At 44.9% G+C, this 24,913-nt stretch overlaps 1 protein-coding gene across 1 annotated transcript in view; it reads left to right on the forward strand.

Moving 5' to 3' along the window:
* Positions 1–7,805: 7,805 nt before the first annotated feature.
* Positions 7,806–24,913, forward strand: part of CPLX4 (complexin 4) — a 32,648-nt gene continuing 15,540 nt past the window's right edge. Inside the window, exons 1-2 of the mRNA XM_035100928.1 lie at positions 7,806–7,972; positions 13,501–13,588. Coding sequence (XP_034956819.1) covers positions 7,806–7,972; positions 13,501–13,588 — 255 coding nt within the window. The remainder of the gene's footprint in view (positions 7,973–13,500; positions 13,589–24,913) is intronic.

Here is a 24,913-nt window from a genome sequence, read left to right on the forward strand (position 1 = left end):
TTTCTAAGCCACTACGTAATGTGTACAAAGCCAATGTCTCTTTGCCTGCATGGAGAGACGCTGCAGTGTGTGAGAGGAGATACGATAGCCATCTTCAAATATCTTAAGGGCTGTCAAATGGAAGATGGAGCAAGCCTACTCTGGACCTGGACCAAAGGTTTCGAGTTACAAGAAAGATTTCGAGACTTTCTGATAGGAAGAGCTGTTCAGCAGTGGAATGGGACTCCCTCAGGAGGTTGTGGACTCTCCTTGCTTGGAGGTTTTTTTTAGCAGAGCTTCATGGATGCTTTAGTTAAGGTTTTTTGCATTGTAGGGCTTGGACTAGACGACCTTTGGGGTCCTTTCCAACTCCATGGTTGTATGATTCTGTGTGTGAGAGTGGTATGTAGCCTAGTGCAGTGTTTCCCAACCTTGTGCCTCCACCTGTTTTTGGACTACAACTCCCATCATCCCTAGCTAGCAAGACCAGTGGTCAGGAATGATGGGAATTGTAGTCACAAAACATCTGGAGGCACAAGGTTGGGAAACACTGGCCTAGTGCAAAGATAAACCTATTCCTCTGCTCACATCTGCTTCCAGCCCTGCCCATCGTAGCTTTCCAAGAAGGTGATATTCCAATCATTTTCAAAATAATGATTGGCAAATTAACAGTGCCCTTTCTCAGTGGCAGCGTTCAGAGCTGCTACAAGCTCTAAATGTGGGGAAAAAAATATACATTTAAAGCTGCTTTGGGCTAGTGTGTCTAGCTCAGTATTATGCTACTTGCCAAACTCTCCAGGCAAAGCTTATTGGGCTAGTGGGTTGGGGTTTTTTTTGAAAGAATATATGAAAGCCATATCAGTATTTTTTAATTTCCTATAATGCAAATCAAAGCCATCTTGGACAACCTTGCCCAAGATGCTATCTTATTTCAAAAGGAAAGTTCATGTCTGCTGATTAACAAGTGATAAGCTTGGATTACTGAACATCCTGTACTATTTTTAAGGAGTAGGGTGTCCTTTAATTAGAAAGGTACTAAGGTGGATTAAGGGATTAGCCAAGAATGACTCCTCCCATATGTCCAATGAAATGGGTGGCTCTGCTTGGAGGCCCATTCACATGGAAATAACGCAAACAGTTATTAAAGCTATACCCAAAAACGGTTGACACAGTTCTGTAGTACTCCTCAAAAAGGGCATGTTGCAACAAAACCACACCGCTCCTCCAGGCTACGTGGACCGTGCTGCAAAACCTTAAGAGAAATCCCTGTTAGACATGCATTAAAATTTAACTCAAATCATGGGTATCCACCCTCTTAAAGATGTACAGATGGAAAGAAGCAATGTAAGCATTACCATATTGGCCCGAATATAAGCCGTACCCCCCCCCCCAAAAAATTCCAACCATGGAAAGTTACAGTATGTCTTATATTCACAACCTTACAAAAATTGGCCAGTATGCAGCCAGGACCGTGGGGCAAACAGCGCCAGGAGCACAGAAAAGCAGCGCCTGCCCCATGCATAGTCCCCTATCCTCTCCCCCCCAGGCTGGGAAGGGAGAAAGTGAGGAAGGGAGTGGTTTATATTCGGGTATTGTCTTTTTTTCTTTACCCTCCTTGACTTTTTTTTTAAAAAATTATTTGCTCATCACATAACAAAAAAAAGACAAAATAAACCATAGAGAAAGTACCATCGGTCACACCATACCTAAAAAAAATAATATGAATTTCATAATCCTTAAACTGTAATGGTCTCTTCTTTTTAAACCCGACTTCCCATCTACTCCATAATTTGAATTCCCATTCTTTACTGCCAATGCATGTTGTTACTGTCATCTCAAATCGCATCAAAATATGTTAAATCATATAACTAATGAACAGTATTGCTGGGATTATCCAAAAGCCACTACGGATTTTAAGTCAGTATTATTAATTTTCAGATATATTTTAAATACTTCCCCTTTTGAAATGAATTCTTTCCTTGGTTTGTTCTTTAGTTTTTCGGATAGGCTATCTAATTCAGCATAATCAATCAATTTTTTTGGACCCACTCTTGTCTTGAGGGAACTTTTTCACTTTTCCACATTGTAGCTGTAAGAACCCTCACCGTTGCATAGAGAAAAATATTATTTTTTTAAGGGAAATCTGCATCAATAGCACCCAATAAGTATGCCTCTGGCTTAATATTAAATGAGATTCTTAGCGTCTTTTCGAGTTCTAAGTGGATGTCCTCCCAAAATGTTTTGATTTTATTGCATTGCCACCATACATGATAGAAGGATCCTGGTTGTGCCCCACATCTCCAACAGTTACTTTTTACACCTCTATACATTTTGGCTAGTTTCTGAGGTGTTAGGTACCAATGGTGTTGCATTTTTAGGAAATTCTCCCTAATGGCATAACGTAGTAAATTTTCAATTGTCCTTCCGGATATTTTCCCATTGGGACATTGATATAGCATATCCAAAGTCTTGTGACTACTTTATCATTAGAATCATAGAATCATAGAGTTGGAAGACACCACAAGGACCATCCAGTCCAACCCCCTGCCAAGCATCTGTACATTGATGCAGTGACCTCCTCCTTCTTGACTTCCCAGTCAAGGAGGAGTCAGTGTGCTTTGGAGAGAGTTTTGGATTTTGAATTCAATATCTCAGATTCAAATCTGGAGATTTCCCTGGAGAAGCCCTTTCGTTTATTTAATTTAAATTTCTCAAACACTTGATAATACTGAAACCAGACTGTAATCATCTCTCTAATATCTTCAAAACTCTTGAGTTTTAATGGATTCTCTTCTTCTTTTATGAGCATTTCGTATGTTGGCCAGTTTCCCAACATATTTTTCTTCTTCACCGCAGAGGCCTCTGATGGGGAGGTCCACCATGGGACTTTGGGCTCCAAGAGGTTTTTGTATTTCTCCCATATTTTGAATAATGATCTCCTAATAATATGGTTTGTAAAGTCTCTGAATTTTTCCCTTATCATAAAATAGATAAGTGTGCAATCCCGAGCAATTATCGAATCCTTCCGAATCTAAGAGGTCTGTGTCCTGTAAATTGCACCACTCCTTCAGCCAAGTGAAACAGGCTGCCCCATAATATAATTTCAAATCAGGTAGTGTATATATTTCTTTATATCAATTAGAATTAAGTACTTAATCCTATGCTTCTTCCCCTGCCATATAGACTTAGATATCTCTTTTTGCCAGCTCTTGAGACAGTCTGCTTCTCATTTACTCATTTTCGTCAAGTTTTTGACCAGCAGTTTTGTTTTAATAGTATTCAACTTGAAATCTGCCACCTCTCCAAATTATTTAATCACTTCTAGTACTCTTATGAGGCTTTCTTTAGGGTTTCCACTATAATAATCAAGTCATGGACAAAACCTTTCAGCTTGTATGTTTTGTTGCCCGGGATGATGCCTTTGACTGATTGGTCTTCCCGAATTTGATTGTTCTTAACCTCCATTACCAAAACTAGGGGGGACAAGGGGCACCCTTGCCTGGTTCCCTTACTAATATTACACTCCTCTGACATCCCCCCGACTTTTAAATGTGCGGCTTATAAACAGGTGCGGCTTATACTCATGCCAATACGGTAACTACTTCCAGTGCTTCCAAATCTTTCTCTCTATTTGGTCAGCTTGTCTCTTTTATATCAGGGATAGGGAACCAGAGGTCATCCAGATGTTGCTTACTACATCTCTCATAATCCCTGATAACTGGCCATGCTGGTTGTGGCTGATAGTAGTTGGAGTCTTGCAGCCCCCCTCCCCCATCCCTGTCTTATACCATTTCACTTCCTCGTTTCTTTCATTCTGCATTATAAAAAATGTTTCCTTCACAGCTTGCCCTTTGGATTTCGCACCACCGACCTGTATCAGTACACAAATCTGGGCCTTGTGTGGTGACCAGCGACTGTCATGACCACGGGGGGGGGGGGGGGGACACTGGGTGAGATGCCAGTTGATTTGTTCTCAACAAAACTGCGCTATTTATTTTTGCCTATTTCCCCCATGCACCACACACAAATTTGCTGTGAACTGGGCTCCAATACTACTCCAAAGCGTTTCCAAACACCATTAAGTTACTCTCATTTGCTTGATTCAGAAGTGCTCCATCAAAGACATTGGTGCCTAAAAATAGGATGCAAGGACAGTCTATTGAGCCATCCTTGTGACACTAATCCAGGTAAATGCTAAACCATTTGCAGCTTCTGCGTGACTTTGGCTCTCCAGCCATAGCTGCCAAGTCTCCCATTTTTCCCGGGAAACCCCCGTTTTTCCAGCTGTCCCCAGCCGAAAAAATGGAATTTTTTTGTTTTTCCCCGGTTTATTCTGGTGCGACGGCCATTTTGGAACTGGGCGGAGCATGCTCAGAAGCGACTTTTGATGCTGCTCTGCCCAGTTCCAAAATGGCTGCAGCGTGACTTCTGGTGCGGCAGCCATTTTGGAACTGGGCACAGCAGCATCAAAAGTCACTTCTGAGCATGCTCCGCCCAGTTCCAAAATGGCCACCGCGCTACTTCCGATATGCTAATTTCGGTCCGGTCCCTTATTTTTCAGAGAGGAACTTGGCAGGTATGTCTCCAGCTAGTTATGTATATTTGAGTATAAATTTGAGAGAGGCTTAGTTCTGGCTGAAGGGATAAAGTTGTGTCTGGACTATAGCACTCCAGACTACCTTTTTACATTTTCTTTTCCTTCAGACTATGAAGGGGGTGTCCTTGAATGAAATACTGAATACTCCACATAAATAACATTTGCTCCTCCGTGATACCCTGTTTTCTGTGTTCTGGGCAGGATTTTGTGATTTAAAAAAAAACCGGGCCCAGTCATTTGGGCTGCAAACCATAGACTGAAATTAGTGGAGCTCAGAGGTTTACCACCTCAGTGATATATACTTGCTAATCTCTACATATTGTTTTATTTTATTATTTATTATCAGCTTTTATATATCACCATCCCTGCCTTGCAGGCTGTTTCCACCTGGCCTAGGGGGGCAGAGCCCTGACTGACTCCAACTACAAAAGTTGTTGGGGGAGTTGTTGCTGTTGGGTTTTTGTGTGTCTTTATTTTAGATCTTCTGATTGTGGAAATTGTTAGGTTTGGTTGTGTGTTTTATGATGTTTATAACTACTTTTGTTAGGTGGCGGTTATGTGTTTTTTCAGGTTGTAAGCTGCCTTGAGCATGGTTTGAACTGTGGAAAGGTGGCGTAGAAATAAAATTATATATGCATGTACCACCCTTCGTCAAAAGACCACTGGGCAATTTACAACATAGAACTTAATAAATATTATACAGTAAAAGAACCTTTTAATGAGGGTGAAAGAGGAGAGCGCAAAATATGGTCTGAAGCTCAACATCAAAAAAACCAAGATCATGGCCACTGGTCCCGTCACCTCCTGGCAAATAGAAGGGGAAGAAATGGAGACAGTGGGAGATATTACTTTCTTGGGCTACTTGATCACTGCAGATGGTGACAGCAGTCATGAAATTAAAAGATGCCTGCTTCTTGGGAGAAAAGCAATGACAAACCTAGACAGCATCTTAAAAAGCAGAGACATCCCCTTGCCGACAAAGGTCCGTATAGTTAAAGCTATGGTTTTCCCAGTAGTGATGTATGGAAGTGAGAGCTGGACCATAAAGAAGGTTGATCGCCGAAGAATTGATGCTTTTGAATTATGGTGCTGGAGGAGACTCTTGAGAGTCCCATGGACTGCAAGAAGATCAAACCTATCCATTCTGAAGGAAATCAGCCCTGAGTGTTCACTGGAAGGACAGATCGTGAAGCTGAGGCTCCAATACTTTGGCCACCTCATGAGAAGAGAAGACTCCCTGGAAAAGACCCCGATGTTGGGAAAGATGGAGAGCCCAAGGAGAAGGGGACGACAGAGGACGAGATGGATGGACAGTGTTCTTGAAGCTACCAATATGAGTTTGACTAAACTGCGGGAGGCAGTGGAAGACAGGAGTGCCTGGCGTGCTCTGGTCCATGGGGTCACGAAGAGTCGGACACGACTAAACGACTAAACATAAACAACAACATTTCAAGGCATAACCCAATTAACAGACAATACAAAAAAGTAAATCAGTTGTTGTATACAGTTCTCTCATTCTTTGCTCTCTTTTTTGGTAAAAATATATATGAAGTGTTATGTCGTGAGTGTGATTTCAGCTCTTCGTGAAGTCAGCTCAGAATAGTGATTCAGCATACTAGCAAGGAACTGCTAGGAGTCAAGTATAACAGGAACAGTCTTCTTTATTGCAGTAGGAATCTTGACTGGCTGGAGGGAAAGGGTGAGCTCCTTTTATACTCTCAGGAGCAGGGGTTGGGGAAAGGATACATTTAGATTTTGGCGGGAACCTATCAGAGTGAGGATCCAAATTGTGCTAACAAGATAACCAATAGCAACTGTCACCGCACCCATTTGAATCGCCCAGGAGCGGGAAAGGTAGTTACAGGACTAGCAGAGAAACTCATGAACACAGATTAAACCAATACATAACATGAAGTGTTGGTACTGGTATCTTGATAAAAAACACTGTGAGTGTTAGGACAAAATGGCTGCCACAGGCAGCAGAAAATGAGGTAACCTTACCATACTAGTGAGTATTATCACAAAAAACACTGGTTATATAACTACAGTTCATAACAATAAGCAATAAATTATACACACTAGTACAGAATGAAAACACCAGGAATAACCTTATGACAGTAAGAGCTGTTTGACAGTGGAGTGGTCTCCCTCTAGAGGTTGTGAACTCTCCTTCCTTGGAGGTTTCAAAGCAGAGGTTGGGTGGCCATCTGTCATGGATGCTTTAGCTGATATTCCTGCATTGCAGGGGGTTCGACTAGATGACCCTTGGGTTCCCTTCCAGCTCTGAAATTCTATGATTCTATGGTTCTGTACTAAGCAACAATGTCAAAGTATACACAATACTGGCATCCCAGCAATTAACTCCCCTGCGCCTGCTAAATGTGCTCGTAACATACTACCCACTTATCTCGGATGCAACCATAAGAGATAATAGACATCTAATAATATAAAATGCACATCTAATTATATGTGTCATTAATTTCCCTCCTTATGTACTTGATTCTACATGCCGGAGTATGAATGACCGGCAGGCCATTTGGTGTTTAAAAGAGAGATAGAAGGTTGGCACAATGTTCCAATGGCTGACCACTTAGGAATCTGAAAGAGCAGACCAGGCTGAAATCCAGTGTCCAATGGGATAAAACAATATTAATGGATAAAAGGATTGATTCTTGTTTAATGACGAATCCTATCCCCCCCCCCTCCTTCCACAAATCTCTCTGGTCCATGGTTTGCTGACCCGTATCGCATGATGCTCATGCAATCAACCAGGTTCCGCCATTTAAACTAAGCATCTTCCATCTATCAGAGGCATCTCTTGCGCTCAAAGGTCTTGAAACAGGGAATCTTCACATTGTCTCAATGTCAGCAAATTTTTTGGTGGTTTTTCTTTTTTAAAATGACAATTGGCTTAAGGTATTAATATAAAAAGTAGGTGGCTGCATCTAATGATTTTTTCCTCCGAGTAATCTGAACCATCTGCCTCTGGATACTAAGGAGTTCACTGCGCTAATCCAGATTATGGCTGACAAACTGTTTTCGGCGTAGAGTTTCCTCTAGCTCCGTGCCCTTCAGGATCTGTGCGCAGGGCTGTAGAAATTCCATTTGCCGAATAGTTTACTCTTTTTCTTTTTCTTTCTTTCAAGGTTGCGTCTTTCTGCTCTTAGCTGGTTTTTCAAATTTCGGAAGGGAGCCGGTTTTTTGGAGGGGGGCGCAAGAAAAGAAGAACATGGCTTTCCTAATGAAAAGCATGTTGAGCAACCAAGTGAAAAATTTGGGACTTGGTGGAGGGGGTGATGAAGCCAAGGAGGAAGCAGCACCCGCTGACCCAGCTGCAGCCGCAGGGATGACCCGGGAAGAATATGAGGAATATCAGAAGCAAGTGATAGAAGAAAAGTGAGTATAGATTCCTGTATTATCAGCTTGTAACTGATCCACTCTGTCTCAGTCTGTGCACAAGATAATAAAACCACAGGGGACGTATATGGGTCAAGTCCTTGTAATTCTTACTCCCAAGAAATTCTGTTGATTTTTCATGCCACTATCTTCTTGAGAATTACACCAGGGCATTTTAATTTCCTTCCTCCAGATTCCTAGGACAGGGGGAAAGAGAAACATCTTGAGATGTTTTCTCCATAATGATAGCTGTATGAACAGCACCATATTTTTTTGTGGTTAGTGCGTCACAATGTCCCTCAATCCACTAAAACAATTTTACCAGTTCAACAGAATGCCTCATTCGGTTGGTTAGTTTTGATTTTATTTCTGTAGACTAAATAATTGGGGGGGGGAGTTGTATTCCCCCCACCTAAAAATAAATGAATCCATGAGGAATTAATGCTCAGTGTTATGTGAGCCTTCCTTTGAAAGTGCAATATAATGTGCTTAAAATAATCCCTGGCTTCACCCCCCCCCCCCGGCGATGAGTCATTACAATTATGCAAAAAAAAATATGAAAGTATAGTCTGCTGTAATTTAATTCTCTTTACCTAGAGGAGAATCTACTGATTTAAAAATCGCAAGCCTTTTTATTGGTCCTTCCTATGCCCAAACTTTCAAATATACACACAAGTAACTGTTCTTACTTATTAAAAGTTGTAGAAAAGCTATTTGAAACGTTAACACTGTCAAATATACCAGTGATATCAATAATCTGCCTGTACGCTCATGTAAAGGAAAATGAAAGGGGTTCAGTAATAAAAGCATTAAAGCCAAGCACAATTACAGCTCCCAAAACAATTGAATTTCAGATCTCTAGTGCATCATTTTGCTAATGATCAATTACATAATGGTTGTCTAAATCCCACATCTAAGTTGATTAAGGGTGAAAGGTTAATGATCTATGGAATTTAAGGCAGACCAGGTTATATTTAGAAGTTGCCATTTTTGTGAGGTGGACTTCTAAACGTATGGATTCTTAAATGCCACTTCTTTATGCTGGACAGTTCTTAGCAAAAAAAAAAAAGTGTACAGGAGGGAGCGGTCAACCCCCTTCCCTCCTTTAAAACCTGGAACAAATAGAAACTTTGCATAGGTGAAGGACGCCTTTCAATACTGCTTTTAAAGCCAAATTGCATTAAAATTTCTTGGCAGAGAACAGAATTTGCATGCATTTCAAGACTGGAATGAAACTTTTTACACAGAGAAGGGGTAAAAGCTGCCACTGTGGAAATGGGTGATTGAGGGCACTTCTGGATTGTCGCCATTTCCAGGTGGGATTCAATAACATACCATCAAATTCAGGTGGTGCCATTGAAGTTGTTTTGGAGCTCTTGCGCAACAAACCCGTCCACCACCCCCGCCAATCAGACTTTTGGGGGTAAGCAAAGTGATGGGGATACTGCCCAGCAAAGTGTGGGATGACGCCTGCTTGATCCAACATGGTATAACCTCCCCGCAAACAAATCGAAATGAATGCTCAATAAGCAGCTGGCATCATCGCCCACAAACCTTGTGCAAGCAAATCAGGATGAGTGCTCAATAACCAGGTCATCTGGAAGAGGCCATAGTCATCAAGAGAACTTGGTAATGGGCGCAACGTTCCCCCCCTTGTAATATCTCGGTTTTACAGCTGAATAGGCCGAAGTTCACAGAGGTTAAATGACTTGCCAAAGGTCACACACTGAATCAGTGGATCAGGCTGGATTAAATGCCTTGTGACCCTCCAGTTTTCCCTCTCATTTCCCTGTTTCCCTGTATTTGCGACCTTGTCAGATGCTCAGAATGCAGCAGTGATGCCAAACGGTAAATTCTAGAAGTCTGCAAAGGACCATGAACGTTATTCAGCCATGATGGGGATGGGGAATCAAACTGATGATTATCTACACCAGGCTTCCCCAGCCTTAGCCCTCCAGATGTTTTTGGCCTACAACTCCCATGATCCCTAGCTAGCAGGACCAGTGGTCAAGGATGCTGGGAATTGTAGTCTCAAAACATCTGGAGGGCCGAGGTTGAGGAAGCCTGATCTACACCATACCTTGAAAACACACAGCTCCCCCACCCCCAAGAATCGTGGGAATTATGGTTTAGCCCCATACGGAGCTATAATTCCCAGCGTCCTCAAAAAAAACTACAGTTCCCAGGATTCTTTGAGGTAATCATAGAATTGTAGAGTTTGAAGGGACCCTGAGGGTCATCTAGTCCAACCCCCCCTGCAATGCAGGAATCTCAACTAAAGCATCCATGACAGGTGGCCATCCAATCTCTGCTTAAATACTTCCAAGGAAGGAGAGTCCACCACCTTCTGAGGGAGTCCGTTTCACTGTTGAGCAGCTCCTACTGTCAGAAAGCTATTCCTGATGTTTAGTCGGAATCTCCTTTCTTGTAACTTGTAAGCCATTGGTTTGGATCCTAACCTTTGAATTAGGAAAAAACAAGCTTGCTCCATGGGATAGCCCTTTAGATATTTGAAAATAGCCTTCATATCTCCTCTCAGTCTTCTCTTATCAAGGCTAAACATACCCAACTCCCTCAACCATTCCTCATATGTCTTGTTTCCTAGACCCTTGATCATCTTTGTCGCCCTCCTATGCACATGTTCCAGCTTGCAGTGAGCTTCTGAGCTTTGGTTTGCCTGACCTTCTCCCTTCAGCTGTTGACTACACGTATCTACTCTTCCTTTGCCATTTCCCCTTTCTTCCATTCCTTATATGTGCCCTTCTTAAATCTCAGTTCATCTTTAAGCTCTTTATGCAGCCACACTGGTTTCTTTAGATGCCTCCCACTTTTCTTCCTTGTGGGAATTGTCTGCATTTGTGCTTTCAATATTTCACCTTTAACAAACTTCCATCTGTCTTGGACTCTCTTCTCTTTGAGTATTTCTGACCATGAGGGTATCATTCTTTAAGCATTTTGAAACCGGCCTTCTTAAAGTTCAAAGTGCATGTTCAACTACACTTAAATTTCCCTTGCCTCTGTATAACGAAACCCAAGAGAACAAGATTCCCAAGGTTCCCTGTGCTTCTACTTCATTGATCAGCTCCTCCCTGTTGGTGAGGACCAGGTCCAAGATACACAATCCCCTTGTTCCTGCTCCTGCTTTCTGGGAAATGAAATAGTCAATGGGGCAATAGAGGAATTAGTTGGACCTACATTCTTGGCAGAGATACCCCAAAGATATTGGGGTAGTTGAAGTCTCCCATGACTACTATATCTCTCCTTTTTGAATGTTTGGCAATCTGCTGTAGGAAATCAACCAAATATTCAGTTCACCTTAGACACTGTAGCAGACACACTGTAAGGTCTCAGCTGTTTCTCTCTCTTACCATTTTTACCCGTATACTCTCAACCTGCCTTCCATGCTCCAGGTCATCATCACATGTATACACCCCCTTTACATATAATGCTATTCCTCCTCCTCTCTTTCTGTCTGGTCTATTCCTTTTGAATCGGTTATGCCCCTTGATTTCTACATTCCAGTTATGAGTCTCCCCCACCAGGTTTCAGTAATGCCCATTAGGCCATATTTGCAAAGTAGCAGCTTCCTTCTGAACTCCCATCTTTGCAGTATGGAGCTACCCAGTGCTACATATCCAGTGTGTCTCAGTAGAGGTCTTCCGCCAAAAGCCATTCAGCCACCCCATCAGGGCCAGCGCGTCCATTTAGGCGAACTAGGCAGCTGCCTAGGGCACCAAAAGGAGGGGGCGCTGGCCAGCCTGCCCGCCACCCCCCGGTGCTGCCTGGGGCCACCTCCACTGCGTCTGTCACTGTTGAGCGGCTTCAGGTCGCTATCCCGAGGTGCGCACGTGCCTCCAGAGAGCGGCCTGAAGCCGCTCAACAACAGCTGACAGGCGCAGTGGAGGCGGCCCCAGGCTCGCGCTCCCCGCGCAAAGCTCTGGAGGCGCGCAGGGAGCATGAGCCTGGGGGCACCTCGCCGCGCCTCTCAGCTGTTCTTTATTTTATTTTTATTTTTTCTACTTTTTTGTTTCTTTCTATTTTTTATTTTTATTTTTTCTATTTTCTATTTTTATTTTTTCTATTTTTATTTTTTCTATTTTTATTTTTTCTATTTTTATTTTTTCTATTAATGGGGGGGCAGAAGGTGATCTCGCCTAGGGCGCAAAAAACCCTAGCACCGGCCCTGCACCCCATGTGTCTTGGATGGCGATTGAGGAAGGCACCATTCCAACCTCCTCTTGAACTTTGTCTTCCTTCCACACCCACCCAAAGGCCTTTGCTCCCCAGTTTTAGAAGCATGGCTTTAAGCTAAGTGCTTCCTAGAGGCCCAAAGCAATGCACATGTCCCTCTGAACGTCCATGTTCAGAGACAGTAGGTGCTAAGGATACCATTCTTCATCTTGCCTAACTTAGGGGCTTCCTTAAGGCCATTGTTGGAAGCATGATGTTGCAGTAGATGGAACTAATGTCTGGTCCAGCACAGCTCTTTAGATGCTGCCCAACAACTAGTATGGCTGCTGTATGTTCATTTCACTGAATACTAGTTGCTGGAGGGAGCTATTGCCTCCACACTCTGCTGCTGGACTTCCCAGAGGCATCTAGCTGGCCACTGTGAGAACAGGATGCCCCTGGTCTGACCTGGAAGGGCTCCGCTTCTGTTCTTGCTTACTTGTTTATACAATTTATATGCAATAGTCTCAAAGACGCAGTACAAATAAAAATCAGTTGAAACTATGAAATCAAATTTCAGTTAAAATGCCTGCTGGGATAGATAGATGATTAGATAGATAGATAGATAGATAGATAGATAGATAGATAGATAGATAGATAGATGATAGATAGATAGATAGATAGATAGATAGATAGATAGATAGATAGATAGATAGATGATAGATTAGTTTTGGAAGGTCGGTAGGGAGGATGGCAGCCTGTCGGACCTCCTTTGGATGGGAGTTCTACAAAACTGGGCTTCCAGTACTAAACACATGGTTTCTGGTGGATCCAAGCCATGGGAGACCAGTAACAGTGGTTCCTCCAAAGGCCAGGTCTGAGATAGCTCAGTCGGCATGAGACTCTTAATCTCAAGGCTGTGAGTTCGAGCCTCAAGTCGGGAAAAAGATTCCTGCATCGCAGGGGGGTTGGACGAGATGACCCTCATGTTTCCAACTCTATGATTCTATGATCTCAGTAACTGGGCCGCGATATATGGGATTAGGCAGTCCTCGAGGTACCCTGGGCCGAAACGGTTAAGGCTACAAATGGGTTAGTTACTCCTTGGACTCGTTGTTGAGGGCTGGTTGCTGGGAGTAAAGTACAGTTCACAATATTCTTTGGGATTGTGGGGGGATGTGATTTAAGCGCATGGTGTGAATGTAATCATTTCCTTCATTATGTTATTAGAATACTTACCTTGCGCTTGTGTGGTTTCCCGCACTGTCTTCTTCTGCATGTTTGTGAGTGGTGGCGCAGCCTTCCTTGCCAATTTCTTAGCCGTCCATGATGGCAAAACCTCCCATTTCTGTTCCCAGGATGGAAAGAGATGCAGCCTTTGCAACAAAAAAGGCCGAGAGAGCCGTCCTGAGGGTCCATTTGCGAGAGAAGTACAGGCTCCCAAAGGTAAGGTCAGATGGGTTTGGGGTTTGGTATTTCTTGTTTTTGTTTTTTAAAAGCAAACTTTTGTTTTAATGTTTTTCCTCTGCCCTCTGTCTCAGTAGCCATGAGGCTGGCAAACTAAGGTCTGCGGGCTGGATCAGGCCCAATTGCCCTCTGGATCCGGCCCGTGGACAGTCCTGGAATCGCCGCTTGGATCGGCATGATCGTTCGGGCTGTGCCATTTTCTTTTGCAATTTTTTTCAGGCACCATTTTTTGCCATTTCCCACCCCCCCCCCACACACCACAGCGGCACCTCCTCCCTCCCTCCTCCTGGCTTCTCCCTGCCCTGCGGAGGAAGGGAGTTGGGCTTTGATTGGTGCCAGCCAATCCGAAGCCTAACCACCCGCCTGCCGGCCTCTCCGTCCATGGCCACACTGTGGGCATCGTGACGGGCATTGCAGGGCTTTGGCTGGAGCTTGGTGCGGGCCCCGCGCCTGGCACCCAGGAAAGCTGGCCTGGAAAGGAGAGGCCCTCCAACGCCGCTGGCTCCCAGCCACAGGCAGAGCGGTGGAGGAGGTAGGGAAGCAGGGGGAGGGGAGTGGCTGGGGGAGAGAGAGAAGCCCCCCTCCATCACGCGCTCATGCAGTCCAGTCCGCCACAAGGTCTGAGGGACGGTGAACTGGCCCCCTCATAAAAAAGTTTGCTGACCCCTGCAGTCGCCCATCATTTTTAAACAAAATGTAAAATGTCCCTTGTTGGGGTTGTACAATCAGCGCAAGAGGAAACAACATAGATTGTTTAAATATTAAGCTAAAAATATATATGCATGTGTGTTCCTGCCTACTTTTCTGTGTTTGTGGAGAGAGAGAGAGAGAGAGAGAGAGGTGTGTGTGTGTGTGATATTATACACACACATATGTGGAAACCTAGAATTGTTGTAGGGACGCAAGTGGTGCTGTGGTCTAAACCACAGAGCCTAGGGCTTGCCGATCAGAAGGTCGGCGGTTTGAATCCCCGCGATAGGGTGAGCTCCCGTTGCTCGGTCCCAGCTCCTGCCCACCTAGCAGTTCGAAAGCACATCAAAGTGCAAGTAGACAAATAGGTACCGCTCCAGCGGGAAGGTAAAGGGCGTTTCCGTGCACTGCTCTGGTTCGCCAGAACCGGCTCAGTCATGCTGGCACATGACCTGGAAGCTGTCTGCAGAGAAACGCAGGCTCCCGTGGCCTATAGAGCGAGATGAGCGCCGCAACCCCAGCGGTACCTTTACCTTTACCAACCTTATTTACCAGAGACCCCTTGATTGTTTTCAGCAACAGGTTGAAGATTTCTTTATCAGTGTCCCTGCTCCTGTGCATTAAGCAGCACCCTGGGATATATATACGAAGCGAGTGACACCTTTTAGGGAGAGAGGGCTAGTTTTCAGAGGGCAGTCCTCTGTTCAGTGATGGAGGGCTGCTCAGTCCAGGCCTGATTTACAGATAAAGAACCATTATTCGGGGAGAGCAGGTGGGGCCCTGAAGTTGCCCATCAGCAGTGAGCACCCTGGCAGCATGTTGTACAGGCACATAGATCACATGCTCACTGTATTTCCCACCACCGGTAGTCTTTTCGACTATAGTGCTATTTAAATTATAGCAATGACTTCTAAATTTGCATGTGTATACATTTAAAGACGCCTATGCGAATTGAATGCAAATTCCCTACCCTAATCTGCCCTCTTTCTTGGCAATGTATATAATCTGAGATCTTCGGTGCTGCTAATGCCTTGGGGATGAAGGGAGGGGAGAGCAGCTGCAAGTGAGTGCTTGGAGGCGATTGGAGGAAAGGATGGCAGCTAGCAGATTGAGGTAGAATCCTGACAAGACAGAAGTACTGTTTGTGGGGGACAGGAGGCGGGCAGGTGGGGAGGACTCCCTGGTCCTGCATGGGGTAATTGTGCCCCTGAAGGACCAGGTGCGCAGCCTGGGAGTCATTTTGGACTCACAGCTATCCATGCAGGCACAGGTCAATTCTGTGTCCAGGGCAGTTGTCTATCAGCTCCATCTGGTTTGCAGGCTGAGACCCTACTTGCCCGCGGACTGTCTCGCCAGAGTGGTGCATGCTCTAGTTATCTCTCGCTTGGACTACTGCAATGTGCTCTATGTGGGGCTACCGGAAACCACAACTAATCCAGAATGCGGCAGCTAGACTGGTGACTTGGAGCGGCCGCCAAGACCACATAACACCAGTCTTGAAAGACCTACATTGGCTCCCAGTACGTTTCCGAGCACAATTCAAAGTGTTGGTGCTGATCTTTAAAGCCCTAAACTCCCTCGGTCCAGTATACCTGAAGGAGCGTCTCCACCCCCACCATTCAGCCCAGACACTGAGACCCAGCACCGAGGGCCTTCTGGCAGTTCCCTCGTTGCGAGAAGCCAAGTTACAGGGAACCAGGCCGAGGGCCTTCTCGGTTGCGGCACCCGCCCTGTGGAATGCCCTCCCATCAGATGCCAAAGAGAAAAACAACTACAGTACCAGACTTTTAGAAGACATCTGAAGGCAGCCCTGTTTAGGGAAGCTTTTAATGTTTAATAGATTATTGTATTTTAATATTCTGTTGTAAGCCATCCAGAGTGGCTGGGGAAACCCAGCCAGATGGGCGGGGTATACATAATAAATTATTATCAATATTATAAGTAGCCTTCCACTCTTCACTTGCCTTTGCCCCCCCTTTCCCTCCCCCCAAATCCACAGTATATCCAAACTTTTGTTAAAATGCAACATATCAAAGGAAGCAGACCAAAGCCATAAAACCACACCTGAAAAACAGCAACAATTCGGCAGCAGAAACATCAGTTCCATACACCAGCCACCTCCAGAGGCCTTAGGGAAAGAATATGTATTAACGTGACATCGAAAGGCTGTTATTGGGGCCGGGGGACACATGACACAACTGTCTCCAGTGGGAGGGAGTTCCACAGCTAGGGTGCCATAACAGAGATGTACACTCCCCTGAGTGAAGTCTAATGCAGACTTCTAACGTTCTGCCACCCACTAACATACAAACGGGAATGTCTTAAAATGTGTGTACCTGAACATTAGTAGAAGCAGGTAAAGTGAATGGCAAAGCTATCTGGGGAGTCTGATGCCTTTTCAACAGGAGGTTTAAAGCAGGCATCCCCAAACTTCGGCCCTCCAGATGTTTTGGACTACAATTCCCATCATCCCTGACCACTGGTCCTGTTAGCTAGGGATCATGGGAGTTGTAGGCCAAAACATCTGGAGGGCCACAATTTGGGAATGCCTGGTTTAAAGCTTTATATAAGTCTGAAGTGTGTTTCATCACCAGGCCAGAACATTGCGTGACAACAGTCTGCAATTGAATGACATGATGGCTAAATCTTGGTTATTAGGTTTTAGCAGCTGGACTTAGTTTCTAAGTATAGAGAGAGAGGCTGTGTGACTTTCTATCCGTATTTTGTTTACTGTTCAGCAGTATAAAGCTGCAAGAAAAATCCTGTGTTAGTAGTTCAGCTCACATTCTGAGAATATTGTTACACATGCCCCAATTCAAGCAGTGAGATTTGGTGGGTTCCAGTTCTTATTCTGAAGTTTCTCTTGCTACATAAGGAGCCTACAAGCTTGAAATTTGAAGTTTGAATCCTAGAGTTGGAAGGGACCACAAGGATCATCTAGTCCAACCCCCTGCAATGCGGGAATCTTCCACATGATTTGGGACTCAAACCCATTACCCTGAGATTACGAGTCTCATGCTTGACTTACAACATTTTAAGAGCACAAAGCATAAATGGATTGCAATAAAAGCCAAGCACTGACAAGCTGGAACGTGTCCAGAAGAGGGCAACAAAAATGGTCAAAGGCCTGGAAACGATGCCTTATGAGGAACGGCTTAGGGAGCTGGGTATGTTTAGCCTGGAGAAGAGAAGGTTAAGGGGTGATAGATAGCCATGTTCAAATATATGAAAGGATGTCATATAGAGGAGGGAGAAAGGTTTTTTTCTGCTGCTCCAGAGAAGCGGACACGGAGCAATGGATTCAAACTACAAGAAAGAAGATTCCACCTAAACATTAGAAAGAACTTCCTGACAGTAAGAGCTGTTCGGCAGTGGAATTTGCTACCAAGGAGTGTGGTGGAGTCTCCTTCTTTGGAGGTCTTTAAGCAGAGGCTTGACAGGCATATGTCAAGAATGCTTTGATGGTGTTTCCTGCTTGGCAGGGGGTTGGACTGGATGGCCCTTGTGGTCTCTTCCAACTCTACGATTCTATGATTCTATGATTCTATGATTCACTGATCAACAAAACAGGCCCTATAAAAAAAAAGCAGCAAAACTTCAGCAGCTAAAACTTACCACCGATAGACAGAAAAATAACCACAATTCATCAAATGCCTGGGGAGAAGAGAGATTTTGACGTGATGTGAAATGGATGTTAATGATGGCGCCAGGCAGACCTTGCTGGGAAGAGCATTCCACAAGTGGGGAGCCACAACTGAGAAGGCCCTCACCTTGTCACCATCCTTCAAACTTCCTGGCGGGTGGACCTGCAGGAGAACCCGAGGGAAAGAGCAAAGGGTCTGGATGGGTTCGTATTGGGAGAAATGGGGTGAGAAAAATGGTAGCTTTGTATTGAAACATTGTTTATTGTCTGCGTTAGTCGAAAGCTCACTTTTGCTGTGCCGTCTTGGAAGGGGCATGGTTAAGGAGGTGTGCCTATGGGAGCAGTCATGAAGGGAATCTGCACTTCAGCATGTATCACTTTGCCATTGGTTGGCACAGGATATGCCTGGTCAGGGTCTGACCAAACCATCGATTGTGTGTATGTGCGTGGTGGGGTCCTTCAGAGTTCATCTAGCCCAGCCACAATCTCATAACAATGTTGTTCCAGGTGGGCATGTTCTTTAGGACTAACTCCAAAAGCTGCTGATCCACATGAGTGGCAGCCTTGTGTGGTCAACATGGAGAGCCCATGCGCTAATAATAATAATAATAATAATAATAATAATAATAATAATAGTAATAATTTATTATTTATACCCTCCCCATCTGGCCGGGTTCCCCGAGCCACTCTGGGCAGCTTCCAACAAAACATTAAAATACAGAAATCAAACATTAAACGCTTCCCTAAACAGGGCTGCCTTGAGATGCTTTCTAAAGGTCTGGTAATTGTTGTTTTCTTTGACCTCTGGTGGGAGGGAATTCCACAGGGTGGGGGCCACTACCGAGAAGGCCCTCTGCCTGGTTCCCTGTAACTTGGCTTCTCGTAGCGAGGGAACAGCCAGAAGGCCCTCAACGCTGGACCTCAGTCAGTGTCCGGGCAGAACGATGGGGGTGGAGACGCTCCTTCAGGTATACTGGACCGAGGCCATTTAGGGCTTTAAAGGTCAACACCAACACTTTGAATTGTGCTCGGAAACGTACTGGGAGCCAATGTGGCTCTTTCAGGACCAGTGTTATGTAGTCTCGGCGGCCGCTCCCAGTCACCAGTCTAGCTGCCGCTTAGAAATGTAGGCACAGAAGTAGGAATTCAGTGCTGTGCTAAGGTGATCATTCTATCAGATCAAGCATTTCGGTTTGCCAGACAAAACGATTTGCCCTTTCCTTCCTGCTGCAAACTGTTCCAAGGGTTCTCCCACACATCCCAAGACAATTTTAGTGGTACATGTGGGGAAGAGATGGGGGTGAAGCCCTTGTGCCATGCTTCTGCTGATGGCACTCACTACTTGAACCCCACCCATAACCTCTCTTTTCCAGATATCCAGCTGAACACATGGGTGCCAGTGGGGCTGGTTCAATGGCCATAGTGCTACAGTTCCCAATCCATTTGTTTACAGACCAAAAGGAGCAAAGAGGCCTATATCGTTGTGAGTTTGTTGTCTGTTTACACTGCAAATGGGCCTATCACCACAGTTTTGAGTCCAGGAGTTTGCAAATACCAGACTCTCCGAGTGTCCCTATTTTCCAGGGACATCCCTGACTTAGAGAAGCTGCCCCGGTTTCTGATCAGTCCCAGAATGCCCCTTTTTTCTATAAGGTAAAGTAAAGGGACCCCTGACCATTAGGTCCAGTCGTGACCGACTGTGGGCTTGCGGCGCTCATCTCGCATTATTGGCCGAAGGAGCCAGTGTACAGCTTCCCGGTCATGTGACCAGCATGACTAAGCCACTTCTGGCAAAGCAGAGCAGCGCACGGAAACGCCGTTTACCTTCCCGCTGTAGTGGTACCTATTTATCTACTTGCACTTTGATGTGCTTTCGAACTGCTTGGTTGGCAGGAGCAGGGACCGAGCAATGGGAGCTCACCCTGTCACGGGAATTCGAACCACCGACCTTCTGATTGGCATGTCCCTATTTTCACTGGAGAAATGTTGGAAGGTATGGACAGGGCCATCTTAAGCGGGTTGGGCACCCGGGCGCCGTGGTGCGCGGATCGCTCTGGGCGCCCCCGCCCCATTTCTTCCCGCGGCTGGTGGGCGGGCTCAGCGTGGTTTCCACACGGCTTCGCCGTGCAGCGCCCCCCTGCCGACCCGGCGCCCCGCGCCACCCAGCCTACCCCTAGAGCCGGCCCTGGGTATGGAGTTATCCAACCCCGAAGCCATCTGAAAACAATCCTGTATAGGGAAGTTCTTTAATGTTTAATGTTTTATTATGTTACATATATATATATATGTTGGAAGCTGCCCAGAGTTGCTGGGGCAACCCAGTAAGATGTGTGGGGTATAGATAGTAGAATTATCGTTGTGGAATGGGACGTCCCTATTTTCATCAAGGAATGTTGGAGGGTGTGAAATACTTAAAGCTTTCCTAAGGGCTGTGGGGTGGTCCCCAGAATGAGCACTTCACTTAAAGTGGCGAGTCTTCGATGAACGCGCTTGGCAGGCCTGTGTGAGAAACGGCAGTTACAAAGAGGAGGTGAGAAAGCACAAGAGCCATGAATCAAGTCAAGAATTGCACAGTGGCATATCATTATGGTGTAACAGTTAGTGTTGGACCAAGACTTGGGAGACCTGGGTTTGAATCTCCACTCAGCCATGAGGGTCGCTAGGTGGCCTTGGTCCAGCCACTGTCTCTCAGAACAGCATACCTCACAGGGTTGTTGTGTGAGGATAATGGGGTGGGTAAGAACCAAGTATATCACCCTAGGTTCCTTGGAGGAAAAGGTGGTACATAAATGTAAAAATAATGAAATGAAATGAAATGAAATGAAATGAAATGAAATGAAATGAAATGAATAGAGCCAAATTGTCAAGAGTTGTGCACAGCAGGGAGGCACTGCCAGATCCAGGGCAATCCCAAGGTTTGCAGAAGCACAATATATGTTTTTTTGTGGGGAGAACTGCTGGGGCTGAAGGAGGCTGTAGGCCAAAACATCTGGAGAGATTCTAGGTTGGCAAAGGTAGATTTAGCCTCATGTGTATTTTGGACCTGAGCAAGTAAAACATCACAATTTCCGCTTTATGATCAGTTTACTAACTGATATGAATAGTGGAAGGAACGCTTCCACTGGGCATCCTGAACATTTTAAGGCAGGGGTGGGGGACCCTCGGCTCCCCAGATGCTGAAATCTAATTGCCATCAGCCCTGCATGGCCAATGATGAGGGAGGATGGAATTTGTAGTAGTCCATCAACAGCTGGAAAACCACATGTTCCCCACCCCTGATTTAAGGCATTGCCCAAAGAGGGAATTGATTTACCTGGGGCAAGAAAACTGGGGCTGTCCTTAGGTGAAGGAAATGGAAAATTAAACGCTTCATATGTAAAACATGGCATTCTTCAAATGTTTAAAATGCACTGCTCCTCAAACCACTCAGCCAAATGAGTGGGGTGCACTTTGAAATTCCCTTTCCCGTTGTAATGCTCCGTTTTAATCCAGTGGTAATGCAAGCAAAATGCAGAGCCATTTGAATCAGGGAGACGGATACATTAGTTTAATTGGGGATTAAACCAAATTCATCTTCCTACTTCTGACCGCAGCGAACGTGCATATCCACACTGCAGGCTCAAACTGGCTTAGGGAACTCTGGGAATTATACTTCTCTGAGAGGCAAGAGGAATCTGGATCAGAAATTGCTCAGCACTTCGCAGGGCTACATTTCCCTGACTTTAGTCTACATTGCTTTGGGGAAAGAATGGGTTGAGTAGACCCGATTTGATTTGCACAACTCAAATTGATTAATTTTTTTGTTGCATATGTTTCAGCAACCCTAAATTTTGAGAGTCAGTAGCAGAGATGTTGTAAACAATCCCATTAAAGAAGATAACAGTGGTTACTCAGAGCTCGTTGCTGGTTGCGAAGGGGCCCCCATAACAATTCAAGCTTCAGGGCCCCCAAAATGGGATTTTGTTCATCACATCTCTCTGCGCAGCTCGGTGGTTCTACACCTGGTAGGCATCAAAACGGGTTGGTCATCCAGACATGCAGACCAAAAATAGCAGATCCCCATTTGTCATGTGTTTGTGACATTGCTAGAGTTACAATGAAGTTCAAGAAACGAGCACAGATGAGCCCAACCATTGCTGCCATCAAAACTAAAAGAAGGCCTTTCCAGACATCTTGTTTATTGTGCATTCATGATAGCTTGTGCTCATTGTGGTACTGGGGCAGTTACATGCAACCTCACTTTTAATACTCTTTGTTGTGCCTTAAAACTTTCAGGGCAGTCATACTGCTTTGTTTCCAAACAGTACATGTCCTGCAACTTCTTGCTGAAACTCTGTAACATTTTCATAGCACATTATAACATTGTACCCTTGTCGGTCTATTCCCCCCCCCTCCTGTTTGCTACCTTAGTGACCAACAGGATCAAGCCAAAATCCAATTCAAGATGTACTTGCCCCCTCAAAAAATCAAACTTTTACAATGTCAGGATAGCAGTGTTAAGTGTTGGTGCTGATATTTTTCCTGCACATGTTTTTGGTTTTTTAAAAATAATCATAATAATTGAATTAGGTATTTATCTGAAGTGATGGCCCAATTAAGTGCTCGGAAGTTTTCTCTGCAGCCTTTTAGTTTCTGTATAAATTAAGCTTTGGTAATGACATTAGCAATCCACAGGGAATCTGACACATTCAGAAATGTCCTCAGGTAACCAATTATTGAATCCTTGGGGTCCTTCATTCATAATTGCTTAGGGTTACAATCACCGAGGCTATGGAACAGCAGGGGGAAAGTGTTAAACTTGGGCCCATGCGCAGGCACCTTGTTAACGCGCAACTTAAAGAAAAGTTAAGAAAAAATCTTCCCAGGAGCTGTCAGGTCTCGTAATGTTCACTTTGCCAGAGCTTGGGGGTTGGGAACCATTTTTCTCAGGGCGCATGGAGGCGGAGAAGCCTTTTGGCATCCGACGACCACTGCAAATCATGCTCTATAGGCTAAAATGGAGTTACGGAAAAGTAGGGCGCAAAACATGACCTGCGCACATTTCGTCAAAGCCACCGACACAATGAATTCTGCTTTTACCCAAGTGTGGAAGCGCTTGATGAGGGCAAAGGACAAGCCTACAGGTTGTGTGATGATGTGCCCCATTTTTCAATAAATCCCCCTGTCTGTAAGTAGGGATGGTCAAATTGGTCAATGTTGGCTTCTCTCTGTTTCTCTTTTTCCCCAATCTCAAGCTCAAGTTTGCATCCGTTTCCCCTTAATAGAATGCATTGCTGCATACTGTTGTATGCACTGTGATGTACATTCCCCCCTTGTGTACGTGCATTTGTACAAACAAACAGAATTTGAAGAAGGGCAGATTTTGAACTATGGCTGCATTTTGGCTGTGTTGTTTGAAGAAGTGCAAACTACATTAAAAGGTGAACTGAACAGAATCTCTCCAGGATCGCCACCTGTAATCTTGATTTGTTCAACACAACCACCCTAAAGCCTGCTGCTTTTTAAAAGCATCTCCTCCCACTTTCCCTTGTTGCCTCTGATCCCATGGGAGCACCTACAGTTTGCCCCCTCTCTTTTCCTTCAAATGCATTGAACTAGAATCCTTGGTTAGTTTAGATGTATTCAAGTCTCCAGGGCCAGATGAACTACATCCAAGAGTATTAAAAGAACTGGCAGAGGTGATTTCAGAACCACTGGCAATAATCTTTGAAAATTCCTGGAGAACAGGCGAAGTTCCAGCAGACTGGAGGAGGGCAAATGTTGTCCCTATTTTCAAAAAGGGGGAAAGAGAGGACCCAAACAATTACCGCCCACTCAGCCTGACATCAATACCAGGAAAGATTCTAGAGCAGATCATTAAACAAACAGTCTGTGAGCACCTAGAAAGAAACTCTGTGACCACTAAAAGTCAGCATGGGTTTCTGAAAAATAAGTCATGTCAGACTAATCTGATCTCACTTCAAAATGACCTTAACATATTAGACAACTGGGCCAAAGCAAACAAGATGAATTTTAGGAAGGAGAAATGTAAGATACTACACTTGGGCAAAAAAAAAATGAAAGGCACAAATACAGGATGGGTGACACCTGGCATGAGAGCAGTACATGTGAAAAGGATCGAGGATGTCTTGGTAGACCACAAACTTGACATGAGTCAGCAGTGTGATGCAGCAGCTAAAAAAGCCAATGCAATTCTGGGCTGCATCAATAGGAGTATAACATCTAGATCAAGGGAAGTAATAGTACCACTGTATTCTGCTCTGGTCAGACCTCACCTGGAGTACTGTGTCCAGTTCTGGGCACCACAGTTCAAGAAGGATACTGACAAGCTGGAATGTGTCCAGAAGAGGGCAACAAAAATGGCCAAAGGCCTGGAAACGATGCCTTATGAGGAACGGCTTAGGGAGCTGGGTATGTTTAGCCTGGAGAAGAGAAGGTTAAGGGGTGATAGATAGCCATGTTCAAATATATGAAAGGATGTCATATGGAGGAGGGAGAAAGATTGTTTTCTGCTGCTCCAGAGAAGCGGACACGGAGCAATGGATTCAAACTTCAAGAATGAAGATTCCACCTACACATTAGGAAGAACTTCCTGACAGTAAGAGCTGTTCGGCAGTGGAATTTGCTACCAAGGAGTGTGGTGGAGTCTCCTTCTTTGGAGGTCTTTAAGCAGAGGCTTGACAGGCATATGTCAAGAATGCTTTGATGGTGTTTCCTGCTTGGCAGGGGGTTGGAATGGATGGCCCTTGTGGTCTCTTCCAACTCTATGATTCTATGATTCTATGATTCATTCTCTGAAGCCACATTTTTCATGTGGCCTCTGGGTCAGCATCATTAGGATACAGCTTAGCAGTGGCAGGACTGCAGGGCAAGGTGGCGTGAGCTGGATTCAAACCGGTTTATTTCCCATCATAGAGTCCCATCAGGAGAAAAGGGTTGAAACAATTGGTATTAAGGAGAAAACACATGTA

The sequence above is a fragment of the Zootoca vivipara genome, chromosome 11, assembly GCF_963506605.1.
Source record: "Zootoca vivipara chromosome 11, rZooViv1.1, whole genome shotgun sequence".
Classification (NCBI taxonomy): domain Eukaryota; kingdom Metazoa; phylum Chordata; class Lepidosauria; order Squamata; family Lacertidae; genus Zootoca; species Zootoca vivipara.